The sequence below is a fragment of the Geotrypetes seraphini genome, chromosome 15 (assembly GCF_902459505.1).
Source record: "Geotrypetes seraphini chromosome 15, aGeoSer1.1, whole genome shotgun sequence".
NCBI classification, from domain to species: domain Eukaryota; kingdom Metazoa; phylum Chordata; class Amphibia; order Gymnophiona; family Dermophiidae; genus Geotrypetes; species Geotrypetes seraphini.
In genome coordinates, this window is record NC_047098.1 from 40,296,407 (window position 1) to 40,319,057 (window position 22,651).

Here is a 22,651-nt window from a genome sequence, read left to right on the forward strand (position 1 = left end):
TTGAGGAAATCTGCAAGGCTGCCACGTGGTCTTCGGTTCATACCTTCACCTCCCACTACTGTCTGGACTCACTGTCCAGAAGCGATGGCCGGTTCGGCCAATCGGTATTGCGAAATCTATTTGCTTAAATTGCCAACTTCCCTCCATCCCTTTTCAGTTAGCTTGGAGGTCACCCACATGTGAGAATATCATGCCTGCTTGTCCTGGGATAAAGCACAGTTACTTACCGTAACAGGTGTTATCCAGGGACAGCAGGCATATATTCTCACAACCCACCCACCTCCCCGAGGTTGGCTTCTTTGCTAGTTAAGTGAACTGGAGACCACGAGGGGATTCGCCCCCTAGTGAAGCAGGAAGGCACGCATGCGTGGAGCAGCAGAGCAAACTTAAATCTTCAATCAAGTTTGCTTGAAAATGCTTCCGCATCGGGGCTCCGTAGATGACGTCACCCACATGTGAGAATATATGCCTGCTGTCCCTGGATAACACCTGTTACGGTAAGTAACTGTGCTATTTCATCATGCTGCACACATCTGTAGCGAATGCCCTTCCCATGACCACACCCCTTTTCCAGTTGAACTCTAAAAAATGTACATGCGCATCTTTATAGAATAGCGGCTAGCAAGATGCGTGCGTAAATCCAAATTGTTGCCATTGGTTCTTAGTGCCCAATTGGTGGTGCTAATTGGCTCATTAATTAAACTGCGTGCCCAAATCAGCACTTGCAATTTTGAGTACCATTTGTAGAATTTGGAGGGATGTATGTAAAATATTAAATTTGCCCGTATCCCTCCACTTGCATATAGACGCTAAGTGCTTTGTGATATTAAAGAACAGCGTTGAGTATCCTGGGACACTTCATATTTAAGGGTACATTCACGCGTTAAGCATTAATATTCTATAAATAAGGGGCAAGAAGGTGGTAATGCTGCCTGAAGATTAGGTTTTTCTGTTTCCTATTGTGACTGTTTCTAAAAGATGCCTGTTAAAAGATTTTGGCTGTTATCAGTGGCGTAGCAAGGGAAGTTGGCGTCCCACATCAGCGCACTGTGTGCTATCCCACCCCTCGCGTACCTCTTGAAACGTTTGTCGGTGTGAGCAGCATCTTCCACTTGCTGCTTGCGCTGGCCTCGGCGCCCTTCTGACGTCCCGTCTTGTGACTAGGAAATGATGTCAGAAGGGTGCCGAGGTCGATGCAAGTAGAAGATGTTGCTCACACCAGCAAATATTTCAAGAGGTATGTGGGGGAGGAGAGGCACCGGTATGTGGGATGGTTCTCTTCCCCTCCCCCTCCCACTACACCACTAGCTGTCATTTTAAAAAGCTTGTATGGCATTTGCACATGTAAATAGCAGGATTACATGTATAAATAGTGCAGCTAGTAACAGTGGGATGTGTTCTGGGTGGGTCTAAAAAATGTGTGTTTCCTCGTTTACAAAGGAAATAAATGTCTGTTCCATAAAATCTAGAAATCAGCATTGACATCTGCTCGGAGTCATGTGTAAGTGGCAGCTACTGCTTGTTAGGATTTGGGGTTTGGAGGCCTGATAGTTGGGAGTGTGATGTGTGTGCATCTCTGATACTGGAAACCACCTCAGAATGGGCTGACTGCGATTTTTCTAGCTCTGTTCTTTAAACCTCTTCCCTTGGGCATCCAGTTTTGTAAACTTCAGTGTTTACATGGGTAAGCGCTGACATTTATAGGCATAGATTGCAAAATCACAGCGTGCAGTCCCTTTTCAGCATCCTAACTGATGCTGATGCTTTTTTTTTTTTGGACATGTTCCTGTTAGATGTCTACAGAGTACTTGTGTATTTGCTGCAGCCACATTGCTCCACATTCAGTAAGACTACCGTTATACAGATCCATGGTGAGACCTCACCTGGAGTACTGTGTCCAGTTTTGGAGGCCACATTATCAAAAAGATGTGAAGAGAATGGAGTCGATCCAGAGAATGGCCACTAGGATGATCTCAGGACTTAAAGACATCACATATGAAGAACATCTAACCAGACTGCACCTATATTCTCTCGAGGAGCACAGAGAAAGAGGGGATATGATAGAAACATTCAAATACATTACGGGTCACATTGAAGTGGAGGAAGAATTACTTTTTCTTACGGGCCCCACGGCAACAAGAGGGCATCCATTAAAACTTAGGGGGGGGAGATTTCTTGGTGACACCAGGAAATACTTCTTCACCGAACGGGTGATTGGTCAATGGAATAAACTTCCACGCCATGTGGTCGAGGCTAGTAGCGTGCTCGACTTCAAAAGTCGATGGGACAAACAGGTGGGGGTGCTACAGAGTTATGCATAAAGGATGGGTACACCAGAGAGGGAGGGTTCTCAAGTGGGAAGACTTGTTGGGCCGATGGCCCTCTTCTGCCGTCTTATTCTATGTTTCTATGAATAGTCAGGCTAGGACATCCCTTTTTCTATCTAGACCAGTGTTTCTCAAACTGTGTGCCACAGAACAGTGGTGTGCCCCAAAGAGATTCCAGTTGTGCCATGAGAGATTCCAGAATTTTACTTTATTTTTAAAAATTCCCTTCGTAAGTATACACTAGAAAAATGACATACACGTTGTGTACGCAAGAGTCTGTCAACATTCTAATCTAATCTAATCCTTAGGTTTGTATACCGCATCATCTCCATGTTCGTAGAGCTCGACGCGGTTTACCATAGGAGAAATAGAAACGAACTACAACAGAGGGTTAGAGGTAGAAGTGTGAAGAAAATTTAGAGGACTTGGGATGCCAAGATATAATTATGAGCGTTTGTGTACGTAAGAATACAACTGCCCAGACAAGCACCATTTGTTCAATTTTCTATACTGTTCTTCCCAGGGAGTTCAGGACGGTTTACATGAATTTATTCAGGTATTCGAGCATTTTTCCCTGTCTGTCCTAGTGGGCTCACAATCTATCTGATGTACCTGGGGTAATGGGGGTATTAAGTGACTTGCCCAGGGTCACAAGGAGCAGCGTGGGTTTGAACCCACAACCTCAGGGTGCCGAAGCTGTAGCTTTAACCACTGCGCCACACTCTCCCTTGATGTGATTGATCCTTGAAAACTAACAGCAATAAATTTTATTTTTTATGCAGTAGTTGAGCAACAAAACAGTCAAGGCTTTGTTATTGTTTGGATCTTCTTATCTTTGCGAACTTGGATTTTCAGCTCTGACAGAAATTAAATCGAAAAAAAGTTGCGTTTCAGTTAATTTGCACTCAAAAACAAGCACATCCATCGTATTCTATTCTAGCTACTTTAGTTTCACCGTTGTTACAATTACCCATACATAGCCTAAAGAACTTTAAATGAATAATTCTCAAATTTATTTTTTTGTTGGTTTTGCAATTTTACAATTTAAATTATAATATGCCATAAACCGCCTAGAAGTCGCAAGATTGTTGGCGGTATATAAGAATAAAGTTATTATTATTAAAAAACTATTTGCTCCATTTACGGCTGCTTTTACAACAGCGCCCTCCCTATTTGCCTGACTTTGCCCCCTGTGATTTTTTCCTATTCCCCAAAATGACATTACGACTGAAAGGGCGCCGTTTTAACACGATTGAAGAGATCCAGGCAGAATCACAGGAGGTCCTTAAGGCACTCACCCAAGATGACTTCCATAGATGCATGGACTCATGGGGAAAACGCTGCATCTTTTTTGAAAAACGTTACTCTCAAGGGGACAACTTGGAAGGAGACGGTGGAAACTAGGAGTTTCGGTAAGCAATTTTTATTTTTTAACAATTCCCCAAACTTTTGGGTAGCACCTCGTCCATGCAGCCTTGAGAAATCTGATACTTAATCTAATCAGTAATCTTATATTCTGCTGCTTTTCAATTCAGATTCAGAGCAGATTACAAGAGAAAATAATTACACAAAAAGTTAAAATCAACTTGTAAATCCAAGAGTAACGTTTTTCAAAAAAGTTGGTCTTTAAAACTTTACATAAAATATAAATCTAAGATTCTTATTTCTAACAGAAGACTGTTCCACATCTGAACAGCAGTACGTAGTGAAACTGGCACGTACACGTGAATTAACGAGTGCCTATACAATTTACAGCCCCATGTGATGTCATTCTACTTTTGGATGTGTAATTATGTGAAATCAGTGCTCCTACTTTGCGGGTATTTCCTGGCATCCTTATATATATTTCCATATATATATATATATATATATATATTATATAAGGATGCCAGGAAATACCCGCAAAGTGGGAGTACTGATTTCACATAATTACACATATATATATATGTGTGTGTGTGTGTATATATATATATATATATATATCTAATATAATAAAATGATAGGCCGCGCATGCGCACTAAAAAAAACGTGTTCCCTGGTCCGTCGGGAAAATACGAGTGCGCATGCGCGCCTACAACGTCACCACAGCCTGCTCTCCGTCTCCACCTCGCGCCGCTGCAGGCCCCACACTCGCAACTCACACATCCGCTGCAGCCTAGCAACTCTGACCACAACCTTCCACCCTCAACCGCCTATGCCGGCTCAGGCTGGCGCGTTGAGGAGTCGGAATGCAGACCCGGAAGAGCGAAGGAAGCCTCACACTGAGCAACTGTATTTACACTGTGCAACGAGCCTCTGCCACGGTCCCGGGTTCCTCTCAGCCTACCCTTCTCGCGGTCTGGCCGGCTACCTTAGTCCTTTGCCACCGCCGCCACCCCCTTCCCTTCCCTACCCGCGGTCGACAAAACTCTTGCCTCCAGCAGCCGCCGCAGCACTGTAAACACGCTGCTTCGCGGCCTCTACTGCCTTCATTTGCTCTTCCGTTTCTCTGATGACGTCATCAGGGACATGGAAGAGCAAATCGGGGCAGTAGAGGCCGCGAAGCAACGTGTTTACAGTGCTGCAGCGGCTGCTGGAGGCAAGAGGTTTGTCGACCGCGGGAAAGGAAGGGGGTGGCGGCGGTGGCAAGGGACTAGGGGAGCTGGCCAGACCGCGAGAAGAGAAAATTGCGTGGGCCACGAAGAGACAGGGAGGAACTGGGAAGAAGGAAGAGGGAAAGGGGCCTGCTTTGGGGTAAGGGTGTGCTTGGAGGCACACAGCTTTGCTTGGGGGGGAGACAGAAGGGGGGCCACGGAGAGACAGGGAGGAACTGGAGCTGGAGAGGGAAAGGGGCCTGCTTTGGGGAAGGGCTGTGCTTGGAGGCAGACAGCTTTGCTTGGGGGGGAGACAGAAGGGGGACCACAGAGAGACAGGGAGGAACTGGAGCGGGAGAGGGAAAGGGGCCTGCTTTGGGGGAAGGGTGTGCTTGGAGGCAGACAGCTTTGCTTGGGGGGGAGACAGAAGGGGGGGCCACGGAGACACAGTCGGGGAGGAACTGGAGGGCCAGAGGGAAAGGGGTCTGCTTTGGGGGAGGGGTGTGCTGGGAGGTAGATAGCTTTGCTTGGGGGGGAGAAAAAATGGGGGGCCACGGAGAGACAGTCAGGGAGGAATTGGCAGGGTAGAGGGAAAGGGAGCTGCTTCGGGGGGGAGGGGTGTGCTGGGAGGCAGATCATTTTGCTTAGGGGGGAAGACAGAAGGGGGGCTACGGAGAGACAGGGAGGAACTGGAGGGGGAGAGGGAAAGGGGGCTGCTTTCTAGCACCCGTTAATGTAACGGGCTTAAAGACTAGTATATATATATATGCTTTGGAAACTGTGAACCTCCTGACTTGGACATCTCAGTTCCTGTCTAAACAGCCTTTGCAAAATGGGGCTTCACACCAGCAGGCTACACTGTACACAACCTCTGTTTTTGTCCCTTTTTAAGCTGCCAGGCATTGAAGCGCTGATGAAACAGCAGAACCAGAAGATTTTAACCCCTCTAGTGAGTCTGGATACCCCTGGGAAGGCAACCGTGCAAGTTGTGATTCTGGCTGACCCCGTGAGTCTACTCCAAAATACTCTAAATATTTTTGCTGATACCTCTTCTCACCAAAATGTGTTCATAACAAGTAATTAAACAATACTACACCCTAAAACTGGAACATGAATGTTACTTTATAAGTGGATTCCTTGCTTTTCCCTGAGGGCAATCAGGTGACATAGGGAATGGGATCCGATTGGCTCATGCATAGGGTTGCCAGATTTCCTCTTAAAAAAAAAAAAAGAGGACACCTGGCCCCGCCCCCATATGAACTGCCCTTGGAGTCGCATCTGGAGGGCCTCTGTGCATATGTCTACGCGATAATGTCATGTGTGTGTGATGTCATCGCGTTGACATCCATACATGTGCAGAAGCCCTCCAGACATGACCCCGAGCTCGGGGACTTCCAAAACCCAGACAAACTGCCGGGTTTTGCAAATCCCTCCAGGCAGCCGGACAGTCCTCTAAAAAGAGGACATGTTCGAGTTTTCTCGGATGTCTGTTAACCCTATTAATGCAGTATGGGCCATATTCTATATATCCTAATCCTTCAACAATAATGTCCTTGACAAATCACCTTTAACCAAATTGATAAGACACTTTAGAGTGGTGTATTCTTCTACTGTGTGGTGATCTTCAACACTAAAAACTGTATTGATAATGGTTCTTCAATAAATATTTTATAGGGAAAAAGGTGACCTCAAGTGCTTGCGGCTATATGATTTTTGATCAAGTCTTGTCATAATAGCCTAATGCAAGCTATCATTAGTCCCTTCTAGTTTCCCTTTTATTTTTAATTTTTTTTTACTGTTCATTTAGTAAAGTTTTTCAAAACTAAACAAAGTGTGTCTAATAAATTCTTATTGACTCTATGTTAGTAATCCGGGGACTGCCAAGCTTTTTCCTGTAATCAGTGTTATACTTAGCTTGAACTCCCCAATGGACTGGGAATAGGATCTTCTCCCAGCTTAGCATGTAGCTGTTAAAGTTTCAGCTTCCACCTATTCTGTGGCGATGTGTTTCTGCGCTCAATGGCGCGTCCCCGTTTCACTCTACCCAGAGCTTCATCAGGAGTACGTCAACACCTGCACTTTAAGCTGGTTTGCCCATATTTAAAGCCTTTCTTTTAGCCCACTCTTACAATGTCACGACCGCCCAAAAGCTTGCTTGTTCTCCCAGTGCAGGTCCATTATTAAATGAATAGTAAAAAAACAAATTAAAAATAACAATTAAAAATAAAAGGGAAACTAGAAGGGACTAATGATAGCTTGCATTAGGCTATTATGACAAGACTTGATCTAAAATCATACAGCCATAAGCACTTGAGATCACCTTTTTCCCTATAAAATATTTATTGAAGAACCATTATCAACACAGTTTTTAGTGTTAAGGAAGATTTCACAATAGAAGAAGAATGCACCACTCTATAGGGCCATATTCTATATATGGCACCTAAAAAAATTGGTGCCAACTAGAACAGCGCTTAGTGCATTTCTTCCAGGTGCACATACCTTTTATAGAATTGTGATTGGCACCTAAGTTGTACATAGATCGGGCACATTCTATAGCAATACACATAACTTTTAGGAATGCCCCTGATATGCCTCTAGCCATGCTCCCTTTTCAAATTCGTATACCGCAACTGGTTCATACTAGAGAATGACATGGGGAAAATAATCTGTTCCCGTCACTGACCCGTCCCCGGACCACCGCTCCGTTCCTGCCGTCCCCTTCACCGCAGCATCCACCCTTCCCTCTCGCCACCTCACCGCCCTTGAGCGGCCCGAGAATCTCCCTTCCCCCCCTTTGCGGTGCGTTAGTAAAAAATTGAAACTTAAGGGAGGGAAGACACGCAGTCACCTCCCTATTGCCAAATCTATCTCCCTCCCCCTTACCTTCACGGTGCTTTCGTAAAAAACTTACTGAAGCTGGCGAAGCCTGTCTGCAGTCGCGTGTGTGTGGGCAGAAGCTTCTCCTCTGATGCAACTGGAAGTTGCATGAGGGGGGAAGCTTCCACCCACACACATGCGACTGCAAGCAGGCAGGCTAGCTTTGCCGGCTTCAGTAAGTTTTTTACGAAAGCGCCGTGAAGGTAAGGGGGAGGGAGGGAGATAGATTTGGCTGTAGGGAGGGAGGTGACTGCGCGCCTTCCCTCCCTTAACTGCTGGGACAAGGCCATTCACCGTTCCAATTAGCACCCCTTATGAGGTGTTAATTGCTAATTATCAGCACCAATTAGGCCAATTAATTAAATTGTGTGCACACATTGGCTATGTGCACATAGAACTTTAGGCACCATATACAGAATTTGGGGGTATGTGATCATTTGTGATATAGATGGTACAGGTCACTTAGACCAGAGGAATGGAAAGTGACTTCTAATTTTCAATGGATACATTTCTTAAACGTTACTCTTATCTAGTGTTTAGACCCTAGAATATAGGCATTTTGATTCCCCGATGAAGATTCTAAAGTTTAGATCAAGAATCAGTTCTTCAAATAACAGAACCTCCTTGCTTCATAGCTAAAGCACCTAATAAAGTAACTTTTTTTTTCTATTTACTCTGGGCCGTTATTTGGTTTTCCTGTTATTTACCATAGGATGGTCATGAGATTTGCTTTGTGGGTGATGAAGCATTTCGAGAGCTGTCTCAAGTAGATCCAAATGGGAGCCATTTGCTGGATGCTGTGAGTATTATATCATAAAGCCTTTCGCCTTTTCTGCATGGTGTAGAACGGATAAAAGTGAATCGACTTTTTTTAACTCTTTCAAAATGTACAAAAACCAGGGGACACTATGAAATTACATGGAAATAATTTTAAAACAAATAGGAAGAACTATTTTCTCACTCAAAGAATAATTAAGCTCTGGAACTTGTTGCCAGAGAATGTGGTAACAGCAGTTAACATTTAGAAAAGGTTTGGACATGTTCCTGGAGGCAAAGTCCATAATTTGCTATTGAGACAGACATAGGGGAAGCTACTGCTTGCCCTGGGATCGATAGCATAGAATGTTGCTACTATTTCAGTTTCTGCCAGGCAGCAGTATAACAAGGGAAGGAGGCCAAGCCATACACCGTCCACACTCTTCTCCATTACGCGCCCTGACTCCCCTTGCACCTCTTTCTTGTTGCGCCCCCCACCTGCCTGTTGTACCTCTTCAAAATCTTTGGCCAGCCTCTGCTCTCCCTCTGACATCATTTCCTGGTCATGTGACCAGGAAGTGATGTCAGGAGAGCTCAGGCTGGCGTCAGCAGCAGCTAGGAGACGCTGCTCGCTGCCACTGAAGACTTTGAAGAGGTGGGTGGGCAGACGCACCCACCAAGATAAAAGGGGGGTGTTAAATTTCCAGATTTCAAGTTGTATCATTTTGCTTATATGATGGCTTGGTTTTTGCCACCAGGAGATGAACGTAGCCTTCGATGGTTGCAGTTGGAGTGAGCTATGGTTTTCCTACTCTCTTTAAGAAATGTATGTGCCATGCAGGTTTCACGGGTGGTATATTTTTATTCTGTTCTGCAGGCTGCTCCTGGAGTCTTCTGATTTCTAGCAGATGGTTTACGATTGACTTGGCCAGATGCCAACCTTGTTTCTTTATGGTATAATTCTGATATTAAAATTCAAGGGGCTACGGTCAGTTGGGTTAATTGGCAAGATAAAGGCATTTGGAATTTGATCCAGTTATGGAAAGGGAGTGTGTTTAAGTCTTTCGAGGAACTGAGCAGGGAATATGGTTTGGATATGTGTCGGTATAATCATTGGTTACAGCTTCCGCACTATTTGAAAGGCTCTAAATTGTTTGAGCATGTGCAGAAGGGGGACACTCGCTTATGTGATTTTTGTGTGGGATTATTTAGGCAGAATAAAAAAGCTTCTTCAGTCTACAGAAAGTTTAAGTTCAAGAGTGATGCTAAATGTTCTGTCTTGAAACATATCTGGGAACTCGAATTGGAGAAGTTGTGGGGGTGGAGGAATGGGCAGGGTTTTGAATTAGAGTCTGTCAACCTGTTCTATCTGTTTCTGTTGTTCAATATTTGTTTTATGTGGCTCATAATGCTCTTTGGATACCGTATAAAGTGTCCAGGTTGCCGAGGGGTGGGTTTCAGGTTTGCTGGACTTGTCAGTCAGAGGGAATTCTACAACATATATGTTGTACACTTGCTCAAATTTGAGACAGTTTTGGTATTCTATGAGTAAAATTGAAAATATTTTTCATCTTCGGGTTCCTTTAACTTATACGCTTGTTGTTTTATGGTCTGTAGCTTTACCTCATATTTAAAAAAAAACAAAACAGAAGCTAAATTGTTTGATTATATTACTGGGTATAGCGATATAGCAAATCTTAACAAACTGGAAAAAAATAGTTCAGTTTTGTCTGAATGTGCCTGGTGGAATGCTGTCTGTTTAGTAAAGAAATATGAGGAGGTAGCTGCTGTTAAAATGCACATTTTACCAAATTTTGAAAAGATTTGGAGGCCTTTAGATGTTTATTGGAAGACTTCTATATAATTTTATTGGCACTTTTGCCATTGTGAGAAATTTGGAACTTAAAAGATGGGACCTAGTGCAGCCTGCCTCCCCCACTCCTACCCCACTCACTGTCCCACTGCTACCAGGTACTTGTGATCTGGATTAACCACTGTTGGAAACAGGATACTGAGCTAGATGGACCATTGCTCCATTGCAGATATTCTTACATTATGTTTTTATGTAAAATGAACATCAGGGAGTGAAGGAGTAGCCTAAGGGTTAGTGCAGCAGACTGAGATCCTTGGGGACTGGGTTCAATTAAGTGAATAAAAAATAACATATACAGGGCAAGAGTACAAGAAAATTAATACCAAAAAAGAAATGACTCAGAAATTTGTGATGTCTAGATCAGGGGAACTCTTAATCAAGCCTGATTTTGCCCTGAAGCAGCCAAAGCGTTTGAAAGGGAGTGAGAGTTCTTCAGCCCAGATAAGTGAAGACCTGGACCAATCAGGCCTTAGGATTAGTGAGGATGGGCTATGCCTAAGGCCTGATTGGTCCAGGCTTCTAGAGCCTGGGACAATCAGGCCTTAGATTTAGCGGGGATGGGCCGGGAAGGGGCGGGCCCGTCTCATTTCCACGAGGCGGGCCTGTCGGTTGGACGGCAGCAAGACACGTCCAGCTGACCAACATTTAAAGATTAGTTGGGGGAGGGAGGTTAGTTTGGGGGGGGGGGTCGTCGGGCTTTCCGGCAGGATGATTGGGCATCCTCCTGCTGGCGATTACCAGTTTGGGGGGGAGGGGGGTTCCAGGGGGGTTCCAGCAGGAGGATTGGGCATCCTCCTGCCGGTGATTACCAGTTTGGGGGGAGGGGGATTTCAGGGGGGTTCCGGCAGGAGGATTGGGCATCCTCCTGCCGGCGATTACCAGTTTGGGGGGGAGGGGGGTTTCAGGGGGTTCAGGCAAGAGGATTGGGCATCCTCCTGCCGGCGATGGGAGCGGCCGCTGCCGCTATACTTATTGCTGCCATAAGTATAGCGGCCGCGTCTACTTACAATGTAGACTAGCATTTTGCTGGCCTACATTTTAAGCCTCTCTTCCTCTACTAGGGAGACTCGTAGGGCCGCCTAGGTTCGCCTAAGGCCTTTAGGCGAGCTTAGGCGTCTTGCGGGCCTCCCTAGGCTCCCGGAGGCGCCTTCAATATAGGCGGCCTGCCTGGGGAGCATTTTTTTAAAAAACGCGCATCCCGATTGGCTGATTAGACAGTTGTAGGACGCCTACAGCTGCCTAAAATCGGGACGCACTTTGTAGAATCAGGGCCTTAATGTGTATTTATTTATTTAAAACTTTTTTATACTGCTTACAAAAAAACTAAGCCCCCTCTTCTATGAAACCGTGCTAGCGGTTTTTAGCGCAGAGAGCCACGCTGAATGACCCATAGGAACTCAATGAGCGTCGGGAGCAGCATGGGCCATTCAGCGCAGCTCTGCGCTAAAAACCGCTAGCGCAGTTTCATAGAAGAGGGGATAAATGGTTTACTTCAATTAGATAAAAACAAACTATATCATAAAAGCTACATAATAAAACAATTTCTTCTCTTTAGTTATCAACTAATAAATCACAGAAACACATCTAGTAGTGCTATAAAAAAGATCCATATTAGTAGTAGGCTCATGTATAAAGAGACATTTTTAAATGAGCACATCCAGTCTTTTATCATGAAAGCCTAACTCGGTTTCAGGTGAAGAGAGGGGATGAAATTGTTGGATTCCATAGACTGTGTTATCCCAGGACAAGCAGGCAGCATATTCTTAACGCATGGGTGACGTCACCGACGGAGCCCCGGTACGGACACTTTTAACTAGAAAGTTGTAGTTGGCCGCACCGCGCATGCGCGAGTGCCTTCCCGCCCGACGGAGGAGAGCGTGGTCCCCAGTTTCTTCGTTTCCGCGGAGCGAAGAAGTCGCATGTGTTTCAACGGCTGTTGAAAACTTAGTTCTGCCTTCCCGCTCGCGTACTTTTTTCAATTTTTTCAATTTTTTTCCTTTCGGATCCCGTTAATTTTCTTAAAAAAAAAAAAACTCGAGTTTTCTTTATTTTTTCGGGCCGGCCCCGGTGGGGCCTGTTGCCACCATATAGGCCTCTGGCTTTGATTTTGCGGAGGCTGTGTTTCCCTTCATGCCCCCTCAACCGGGCTTTAAGAAGTGCCAGCGGTGTGCACACCCGATCTCTCTTACCGACCCGCACAATTGGTGCCTGCAGTGCTTGGGTCCAGAGCATCGGGCGGACACCTGCACCCGCTGTGCTACGCTTAAAAAGCGAACATTAAAAAATAGGCAGAACCAGCAAAATATTCTATTCGGTACCGGATCTGCCATGGAATCTGCCGCGATGTCAACGGAACCGCAAAAGTCGACACCGACTACTTCGACTCCACCGGATCCTTCTTCGGGGTCACTGGCCCCAGGTAAGCCGGCTAAGAAGCCTTCCACTTCCCTTGAGCGCCCTCCTGCCACGGTTGTGCCACCAGCAACCCCGGCACCGCACCGACCCCGCAAATGCTCCGCTCCGATATCGGTGAGTGCCTCGTCATCGGAGCGTAGAGCGGCACCTATGGTACCGAAAAAGAAAAAAGCGGTACCGGTGCCCCCCCTGGACGACCGCATTGCGGCCATACTCCAAACCCAGTTACAGGAGCAGCTGCAGCAACAACTCCAACAACTGTTGCCGGCGTTACTGGCACCGCACCTTCCGGTACAGGACCGGTCCGAGCCTCGCACCGTTCCATCGGTGTCGACCCCCTCGGTACCACTCAACACTTCCATGCCGGTCCTCTCGGCCGAGCCACATCTTTCCCAACCTGCGGTACAGACCCGCTCTGATGCCGATCCTTCTCGGTACCAGGTACGGCACCAGTCTTCCTCTCCCGGTACCGCCTCGGTCCGCTCTGGCAAGTCTCTCTCCAAAACCCGCCATGCCGAGCCCTCCACACCGATGTCCCGCCGTGCGCACCCCGACATCAGGGACCCAGACTTATGGGAAGAATCCCCACACGGTACCGAGGAAGACGCTTCCTCGACAGACGAGGAACCTTCAGTGACTGATACCGTTTCAAAACCTGAACAGTCCTCGTTCACCAAATTCCTCAGGGAGATGTCAGCTGCTCTTTCCATTCCCTTAGAGTCCGACTCTAAGAAGTCACAGGCCTTTCTCGATGCCCTAGACTTTGAGCAACCTCCCAAAGAATTCCTTAAGTTACCCGTACATGACATCCTACGGGAAACTTTTTATAAGAACTGGGAGAACCCCCTCACTGTCCCTGGGGCCCCTCGCAAATTGGATAGCTTGTATCGGGTCATTCCCATCCCAGGGTTTGACAAGCCTCAATTGCCCCATGAATCTCTCCTGGTGGAGTCCACCTTAAAGAAAACTCAGGGCTCCAGTGTCTATGCCTCCACCCCTCCTGGCAGAGAGGGAAAAACTATGGATAAGTTTGGCAAGCGCCTTTTCCAGAATGCAATGCTGGCCAACAGGGCAAATAATTACACCTTTCACTTCTCCTTCTACATGAAGCATCTGGTGCAACAACTCTCTGCCTTACAAAAATACATCCCTGAACGTAAGGTACCTCTTTTTCAACAACAAATTTCCAGTCTGCTCCAACTCAGGAAATTCATGGTGCGCTCCATTTATGAATCGTTTGAGCTGACCTCTCGAGCGTCTGCCATGGCTGTTGCCATGCGGCGTCTGGCCTGGCTGAGAGTTTCTGACCTCGACATTAACCACCAAGACCGCCTGGCTAATGCACCTTGTCTTGGTGATGAACTCTTCGGGGAGTCCCTGGACTCAACAACCCAGAAGCTCTCGGCTCACGAGACCAGGTGGGACACCCTGGTGAAGCCTAAAAAGAAGACTCCGCCTGCTCGCCCCTACAGACAGCACTCTTCCTACCAACGCAGGTTCTCGGCCAGACCCCTCAACCCACCTCAACAGCAACCTCGCCGACCCCGTCAACAGCATCAAACTCAGGCTCGCTCACAGTCTCACCAACCTGCCAAGCCTTTCCCTCCGTCAAAACCATCTCAGCCCTTTTGACTTTTTTCTCCAGGGCATAGCCAGTCTCCCACCATCATTGTCTCTTCCTCAGCCGTTGGGAGGTCATCACATCAGACCAATGGGTCCTCAACATCATTCGCCACGGCTACTCTCTCAACTTCACCAGACAATCCAGACTCTTCCACCAGACAATCCTCCCATAGAGTCTGCTTCTCACTCCTCCCAATCCCTCCTCCTCCTGAGGGAGGTCCAATACCTCCTTCTTCTCAATGCCATCGAAGAGGTGCCCTCAAACCAAAGGGGTCAGGGATTCTACTCCCGCTACTTCCTGGTTCCCAAGAAGACAGGAGACCTCCGTCCCATCCTCGATCTCAGGGACCTCAACAAGTGTCTGGTCAAGGAGAAGTTCAGAATGCTCTCCCTTGCCACGCTTTACCCTCTTCTCTCTCAACACGACTGGCTATGTTCCCTGGACCTCAAAGAGGCCTACACTCACATCCCAATCAATCCGACTTCACGTCGCTACCTACGGTTTCAGATACAGCACCGTCACTATCAGTACAAAGTGCTACCCTTTGGCCTCGCATCATCACCTAGAGTGTTCACCAAGTGCCTTATTGTGGTGGCGGCCTTCCTCAGGTCTCACGACCTCCAGGTGTTCCCCTACTTGGACGATTGGTTGGTGAAAGCGCCTACATCTCCGCTTGTGCTACAAGCCACTCATCACACCATCTCGCTCCTCCATCTACTGGGGTTCGAGATCAACTACCCCAAGTCGCACCTACTTCCCACACAGCGACTTCAGTTCATTGGCGCAGTTCTCGACACCACTCTGATGAGGGCGTTTCTCCCCTCCGACCGACAACGGACCCTGCTCCACCTCTATCGTCAGGTGTTCCTTCATCAAACCATCCCAGCTCGGCAGATGATGGTCCTCCTGGACCACATGGCCTCGACGGTCCATGTACTTCCTCTGGCATGACTCCACCTCAGGACACCTCAGTGGACTCTAGCCAACCAATGGTCACAGACCACGGATCCTCTTTCTCATCCCATCTCTGTGACATCGTCTCTTCAGCAATCTCTTCAATGGTGGTTGAACTCCTCCAATCTTTCCAGGGGTCTACTCTTTCATCTACCCCCTCACTCCATGGTCATAACCACAGATGCCTCCCCCTATGCATGGGGCGCTCACCTGGGAGATCTTCGCACCCAGGGACTCTGGACCCCTCAGGAGCGTCAACATCACATCAATTTCCTGGAACTCAGGGCCATGTTCTATGCTCTCAAGGCCTTCCAGCACCTTCTCTACCCTCAGGTTCTTCTCCTGTGCACAGACAACCAAGTCGCCATGTACTACATAAACAAGCAAGGCGGCACCGGATCTCCCCTCCTCTGTCAGGAGGCCATCCGCATCTGGACCTGGGCCACGGCCCACAGTCTCTTCCTCAAGGCTGTCTATATCCAGGGCGAACAGAACTCCCTGGCCGACAATCTCAGCCGCATCCTTCAACCTCACGAGTGGACCCTGGATCCTACCACACTCCACTCCATCTTTGCTCTCTGGGGCACTCCTCAGGTAGACCTCTTTGCAGCTCCTCACAACCATCAGCTGCCCCAGTTCTGTTCCAGACTCTTCTCTCCTCATCGTCTGGCCCCGGATGCATTCCTGCTCGACTGGACGGATCGGTTCCTCTATGCCTTTCCTCCACTGCCTCTGATGTTACGGACGCTATTCAAACTCCTCAGGGACAGAGCCACCATGATTCTCATCGCTCCTCGGTGGCCTCGCCAACACTGGTTCTCCCTCCTGCTCCAGCTCAGCTCCAGGGAGCCCATTCCTCTTCCTGTGTTTCCTACTCTACTTACTCAGCAGCATCAGTCTCTACTACATCCCAATCTGTCCTCGCTCCACCTGATGGCTTGGTTTCTCTCGGGCTGACCTCCCTAGAGAATCTATCTCAGCCTGTCCGTCGCATTTTGGATGCCTCCAGGAAACCGGCCACCCTCCAATGTTACCATCAGAAGTGGACCAGGTTCTCCTCTTGGTGTCTACTGCATCACCACGATCCCACCTCATTGGCGGTGGAAACCGTACTGGACTATTTGCTCTCTCTATCCGATGCTGGCCTCAAATCCACCTCAATCAGAGTCCACCTCAGCGCCATCACTGCGTTTCATGAACCTATCCTCGGAAAACCTCTCATGGCTCATCCCCTGGTTTCCCGGTTCATGAGGGGCTTCTTCAATGTCAAACCACCTCTGAAGCCTCCCCCAGTCGTCTGGGACCTGAATGTGGTTTTATCAGCCCTCATGAAACCTCCATTTGAGCCTCTTGCCACTGCTTCACTCAAATTTCTGACATGGAAGGTGCTTTTCCTCATTGCCATCACCTCTGCCAGGAGGGTTAGTGAGCTGCATGCACTGGTTGCCGACCCACCTTTCACTGTTTTTCACCATGACAAGGTGGTTCTGCGTACCCATCCTAAATTCCTTCCCAAAGTGGTCTCGGACTTCCACCTCAACCAATCCATTGTGTTGCCTGTCTTTTTCCCTAAGCCCCATTCTCATCCTGGGGAACAGGCGTTGCACACGCTGGACTGTAAGCGTGCCCTTGCATACTACCTTGACCGTACCAGGGCTCACCGCTCGTCCCCTCAGCTCTTTTTGTCCTTCGACCCTAACCGTCTAGGTCGCCCTGTCTCTAAACGGACGCTTTCCAACTGGCTTGCTGCCTGCATTGCGTTCTGTTATGCTCGGGCCGGTCTCTCACTGGAAGGTGCTGTCACGGCCCACAGGGTCAGAGCTATGGCTGCTTCTGTGGCTTTCCTCCGTTCCACGCCCATCGAGGAAATCTGCAAGGCTGCCACTTGGTCCTCAGTTAACACGTTCACTACTCACTACTGTCTGGATACCTTCTCCAGACGGGATGGACACTTCGGCCAATCTGTGTTACATAATTTATTTTCCTAATGGCCAACCATCCCTCCTCCCTCTCTGTTAGCTTAGAGGTCACCCATGCGTTAAGAATATGCTGCCTGCTTGTCCTAGGATAAAGCACAGTTACTTACCGTAACAGGTGTTATCCAGGGACAGCAGGCAGATATTCTTACGTCCCACCCACCTCCCCGGGTTGGCTTCTTCGCTGGCTTATCTTAACTGGGGACCACACTCTCCTCCGTCGAGCGGGAAGGCACTCGCGCATGCGCGGTGCGGCCAACTAGAACTTTCTAGTTAAAAGTGTCCGTACCGGGGCTCCGTCGGTGATGTCACCCATGCGTTAAGAATATCTGCCTGCTGTCCCTGGATAACACCTGTTACGGTAAGTAACTGTGCTTTTTGGTGTCCAATCAAATCATTGCCCATCTTTGCTTTATGGACCGGAAATGGGCTGAATCCAATATTGCCTTTTCCAGGAAGTAAAAAGTCACCTAGTGGCTGCACCAGAACTTTTGAGTCAGTCTCTCACCCTTGTGTTCTTGGGCTTTCAGCCTGATGAGAACCAGTGTCTGCTAATGGTTTGGCATCATGAGCCTCCATTTGCATCTACTGTCCCTTATCTAGTTGGTTACTGCCTATGCCTGCACCATGAGTCAGGCCACTAGATGGCATCACTGGATAATGATTGTGAAAGCTACATCCTGGAACCTGTTAGGTGTTCCAAAGTCATTACAATGTTCATTTTCCTTTAATTTATTTCATTAATTCAGGACAGTTCACCTCTGCACTCCTGTGCAGGCCACCTGTGTAAACTATTAGGGTTGGTACATCCTCATAAACAATATTTATTTTTCCATCTTTTTGGAAGCTTTACAAGAGGACATAATGATTCCCTAACTCTTGTCACTGTATTGCTTATATGTTTGGGTTTTTTGGAGGTAGTTGTGTGTGCTATTCTTAACAGCGGGATCTTGAAAGGCCCACTGTCCACTACCCCCCACCCAACCACCTAATGCTATTACCTTGCCCTTTTCTCTCCCCATCCCCCTTTACATCGACTGACACGTACATAGTCAACACAAACACTAATCTTGGGCAAACAGCCGCAGCTCTGTTTACTGGCAACCACAAACAAATGCTAACAAGAACAGTAAACAACCATTCCCGAACTGCAAAATGGGCTAGATTCACTAAGCAAATCAATCGTGTACCGATCGGTTTGCGACCCCCTTAACGATCAAATTGCCCTTCGGCCTGATTCACTTACCTCTCCTATGATCCGCTTCAAATCCGTGCATGCAAATGAGGAGAAAGGCATGCAAATTGGACAGCGACACGATTCACTACACAAAATTTCACATCCGACAGGGCTGGCCGATCAATGGAAGAAGCGACTGCTGGGGAGCAGTCGGAAATATCTTTCCAACTCTCCTGTTCTAGTGAAGCCCTGCTCTCTGCCCTGTCAGCCCCGAACACCTCATAGAAACATAGAAACATAGAAAGATGACGGCAGAAAAGGGCCACAGCCCATCAAGTCTGCCCACTCTATTGACCCACCCCATTGAGTGCTAGTGACCCAGTTCCTTAACTTGACCCTCGTAGGGATCCCACGTGTATGTCCCATTTATTCTTAAAATCAAGCACGCTGGTGGCCTTGATCACCTGCACCGGAAGTTTGTTCCAGTGATCTACCACCCTTTCCGTGAAGAAATACTTCCTTGTGTCACCACTAAATTTCCCCCCTCTGAGTTTGAGGGGGTGCCCCCTTGTGACCGAGGGTCCCTTGGGAAAGAATATATCGTTTTCCATCTCGACGCGACCAGTGACGTACTTAAATGTCTCAATCATGTCGCCCCGTTCTCTGCGCTCCTCCAGGGTATAGAGCTGCAGTTTGCCCAGTCTTTCTTCGTATGAGAGACCCTTGAGTCCGGCGACCATCCTGGTGGCCATCCGCTGGACCGATTCAGCTCGAAGCACATCTTTCCGGTAATGTGGCCTCCAGAATTGCACACAGTATTCCAGATGAGGTCTCACCATGGTTCTGTAGAGTGGCATTATGACTTCAGGTTTGCGGCTGACAAAGCTTCGATTGATACATCCCATCATTTGCCTTGCCTTAGATGAGGCCTTCTCTACTTGTTTAGCAGCTTTCATGTCCTGCAGCCCTGATCTGCCTGCCCTGGCTCTCGCGGTCCTGCACCCCTGGCTCTGCCGCCTTCCCTTCAGTGCGAGCCCGCGGGTTTAAAGCGGGGCTGCACGCCACAGTGCAGCTCCGCTTTAAACCCATGGACTCGCACTGAAGGGAAGAGGTTGCTGCCGCCGCATGGAAGCAGGAGAGTTGTGCCCTAAACATGCCTGTCTGCCCCGACTGCTTGTGCAAGCCCGTGGTTTTAATCTGAAGCAGGTTAAACCCATGGGCTGCAAAAGTTTAAAGTTTAAAAAAAAAAGTCGTGGCTAGGACAGGTCTGTGCATGCGCGAGCCGTGCAGGCAGATGGGGGCGTTCATCCAATCGCTCTCATCTGCATGTTCGCGTTTGCTGAATTTGTCGGACCTGCCCGGATCGGCAGGTTAGTGAATCCAGCCCAATGTGCCATGAATACTCATAGCCCACTTGACCCTGACCTGTCAGCTAGGGTCGGGGGGGGGGGAGGTGGCATGTACCGTCATGCCATATTTTCCCAGGGTCGTCTGACCCAATAGCATCTGCTCACTGAGCTTCCTACTAGTCCGCAGCTCATTGCTGGATGAGCTCAGCAACCAATAGCTCAAAATCTCTGTCCTCTAGTGTCCCGAGCTCCCACCAGTCCAGCAAAGACCAGTTCCTAGGGTAAAGTGTGAGGGAAAAGCCACCTGCGAGGATCAGGAAAAGCTCTGATCCTTGGAGGTCCCAGCTTTATACCCCCCCCCCCAACCCCTTGAGCCAGCACCCACCAGCAAATCCCTTTAATTCCCCATGGCGGGAATACTCCTGACCAATCCGTGACTCCCCTCGCATAGTGTCTTGCCTCGCCCGTTGAGACCAGCACTCGGATCCTTTGTATCTTGGAGAAGTGGCCTAGTAGTTGGAGCCCTGGGTTTGGCATCCAGGGGTGCCCAGTTTAAATCCCACTTAAGCCTCCATTGCCTCAGGTACAAAATTAGATTGTGAGCTCTTCCCCCACCAGAGACAGAGAAATGCCTAGTGTACCTGAATGTAACTTGCCTTGGGCTACTACTGAAAAAAATGATAGCTAAATCCAAATAAATACATGAATTCAATAAAAATAAACAAACACTGACTAAAAAGAATCTGAAGGAGGTTTAGCACGGCTGCCTTCAGTCTGCTCCTTAGTAAAACTGAATTTAGAAACATGATGCTGGTAAGCTTTTTTCCTTAAAATCTGTTACTTTAGACTCTCTGAATTTGTTCTTTTGCAATAACAAAGCTGAAATTTGAGTGTATTTCCACTGACTCTGTGCGTAACTTAACGTTTCTCTTTTCACAGGCCATGGCAGCCGACAAGAGCGACGAGTGGTTTGCAAAACACAAAATTCAGAAAGCATCGGCATAAATTGACATAAGTTATTTGTGCTTTTACATTCTTATGTTGCATATGTGGATAATTTTCATTATAACTATACAACCAGCCTGTTGGATGCCTAGAATTCTTCCAGCAGCCTGTGTGAAACTTGATTTGAAGGCCTTCTCTGGTTGATTCTTTCTTGAACCTAGAGAAGCTGTTGCAGTCGCTACAAGACCTCCAGCTCATTCTGGGTAAACTGATCAGCAAATATACAGTAGAAATCAGTCAGAACCAAATCTCTCTGAGACTTTTGACCTAGTGTGAAGAGGAAGTTTACACAAAAGGCTTTGGTGACCTAATGCATTTCGTAGCCTAGGGTTGGTAAGCTTTCTCTTTGCAGCAACACTGGGATCATCCAGATTACTTTGTGTTCTTGAACTTTTTTTGCACAATTTTTCTCTTGAAAAAGACATTTTTGTGAACTTTGCAGGAAATCTCAGACCATTTAATGGAGAAGAATTCCTGGCGAAGAGCTGCCTGGCTTAGGAGATGAGTGTATATTGAACTTAGATCCAACAGGGATCATTTGTATTGTGTTGGTCCAATAAAAAGATTCAAATATGCAGCTTAAACACTTGTATTTCAGAGTTTGTCTCATTTACTTTTTTTGTTATCCTGAAAACTGGATGGTGCTGATGTCTTTCTTTACATAACTCCTAGCACTAATGATTATTATTTTGAGTTACCTGTTTTGGTTATGAATGGGAGATGGGGCCTGGGAACTATTTCAGTGGTCTAATGGTGTGCTTTAATGAATCCCTAGGTGAACAGAAGTTGACATCTTTCTGCAAATTTTATTAGACACCTGTCTGGAACATTGTCAAAGGCTTTGCTCAAATCTAAATACACAACATCCACATAGGAACCAACGACACTGCCAGGAACACACCGGAGACCATCACCAGAGACTTTGGAGCACTGGGTGAGAGGCTGAAGCAGACAGGAGCGCAGGTGGTTTTCTCATCGATCCTCCCAGTTAGAGGCAAGGGAAGAGCCAGAGATGAACGTATCCTGAGGACGAACGAGTGGCTACAGGGATGGTGCCAGGATATGAACTTCGGATTCCTAAACCATGGGGAAGCGCTACAAGGACTTCAGGGACCAGACGGTCTCCATCTGACCAGTAGGGGTAAGAACGTTTCCGGACACCGACTAGCCCGCCTGCTTCACAGGGCTTTAAACTAGGTAAGTCGGGGGAGGGTACCCATTCACATATTAGTGCAGAAAGGAATTATCCTGATGAGGTGAGTCGAAACTCCGCTTCCATGTCCAAGGTAAGTACCCACATTGCAAACAGTTCTTTGGGAGTCACACCGACTCGGGTAGGATACGCCTCACAGGGACTTAGCAAACACAAGATATGGAGGGCCATGTATGTCAATGCACACAGTTTAGGTAACAAAATTCTAGAATTGGAGGCTGAAATAAGGAATGCCGACCTAGATGTGGCAATATCTGAAACTTGGTTCACGGACTCACATGGGTGGGATATGGCTATACCGGGCTACAATCTACTTCGTCAGGACAGAGAGGGCAGGTTAGGAGGGGGGGTAGCTCTATACATTAAAGAGGACATCAAAACCACCAGGATCACAGATGTCAAGTACACCGGGGAGTCCTTCTGGATAAACCTGGCAAGAGGCAGAGAAAAATGCCTGTATCTAGGTGTGGTTTACAGATCCCCAAGACAACTGGAAGACATGGACGCAGAATTAATTGAAGACATAGAGAAT

The 22,651-nt window shown here is 47.6% G+C and overlaps 1 protein-coding gene across 2 annotated transcripts in view; it reads left to right on the forward strand.

The window, feature by feature from the left end:
* Positions 1 to 21,498, forward strand: part of GLOD4 (glyoxalase domain containing 4) — a 36,933-nt gene extending 15,435 nt beyond the window's left edge. For both annotated transcript variants that reach the window (XM_033921906.1, XM_033921905.1), the window contains 3 exons: positions 5,793 to 5,906; positions 8,490 to 8,576; positions 20,841 to 21,498. In XM_033921906.1, the coding sequence (XP_033777797.1) occupies positions 5,793 to 5,906; positions 8,490 to 8,576; positions 20,841 to 20,906 (267 nt within the window). In that variant the 3' untranslated portion in view covers positions 20,907 to 21,498. The remainder of the gene's footprint in view (positions 1 to 5,792; positions 5,907 to 8,489; positions 8,577 to 20,840) is intronic.
* The last annotated feature ends 1,153 nt before the right edge of the window (positions 21,499 to 22,651 follow it).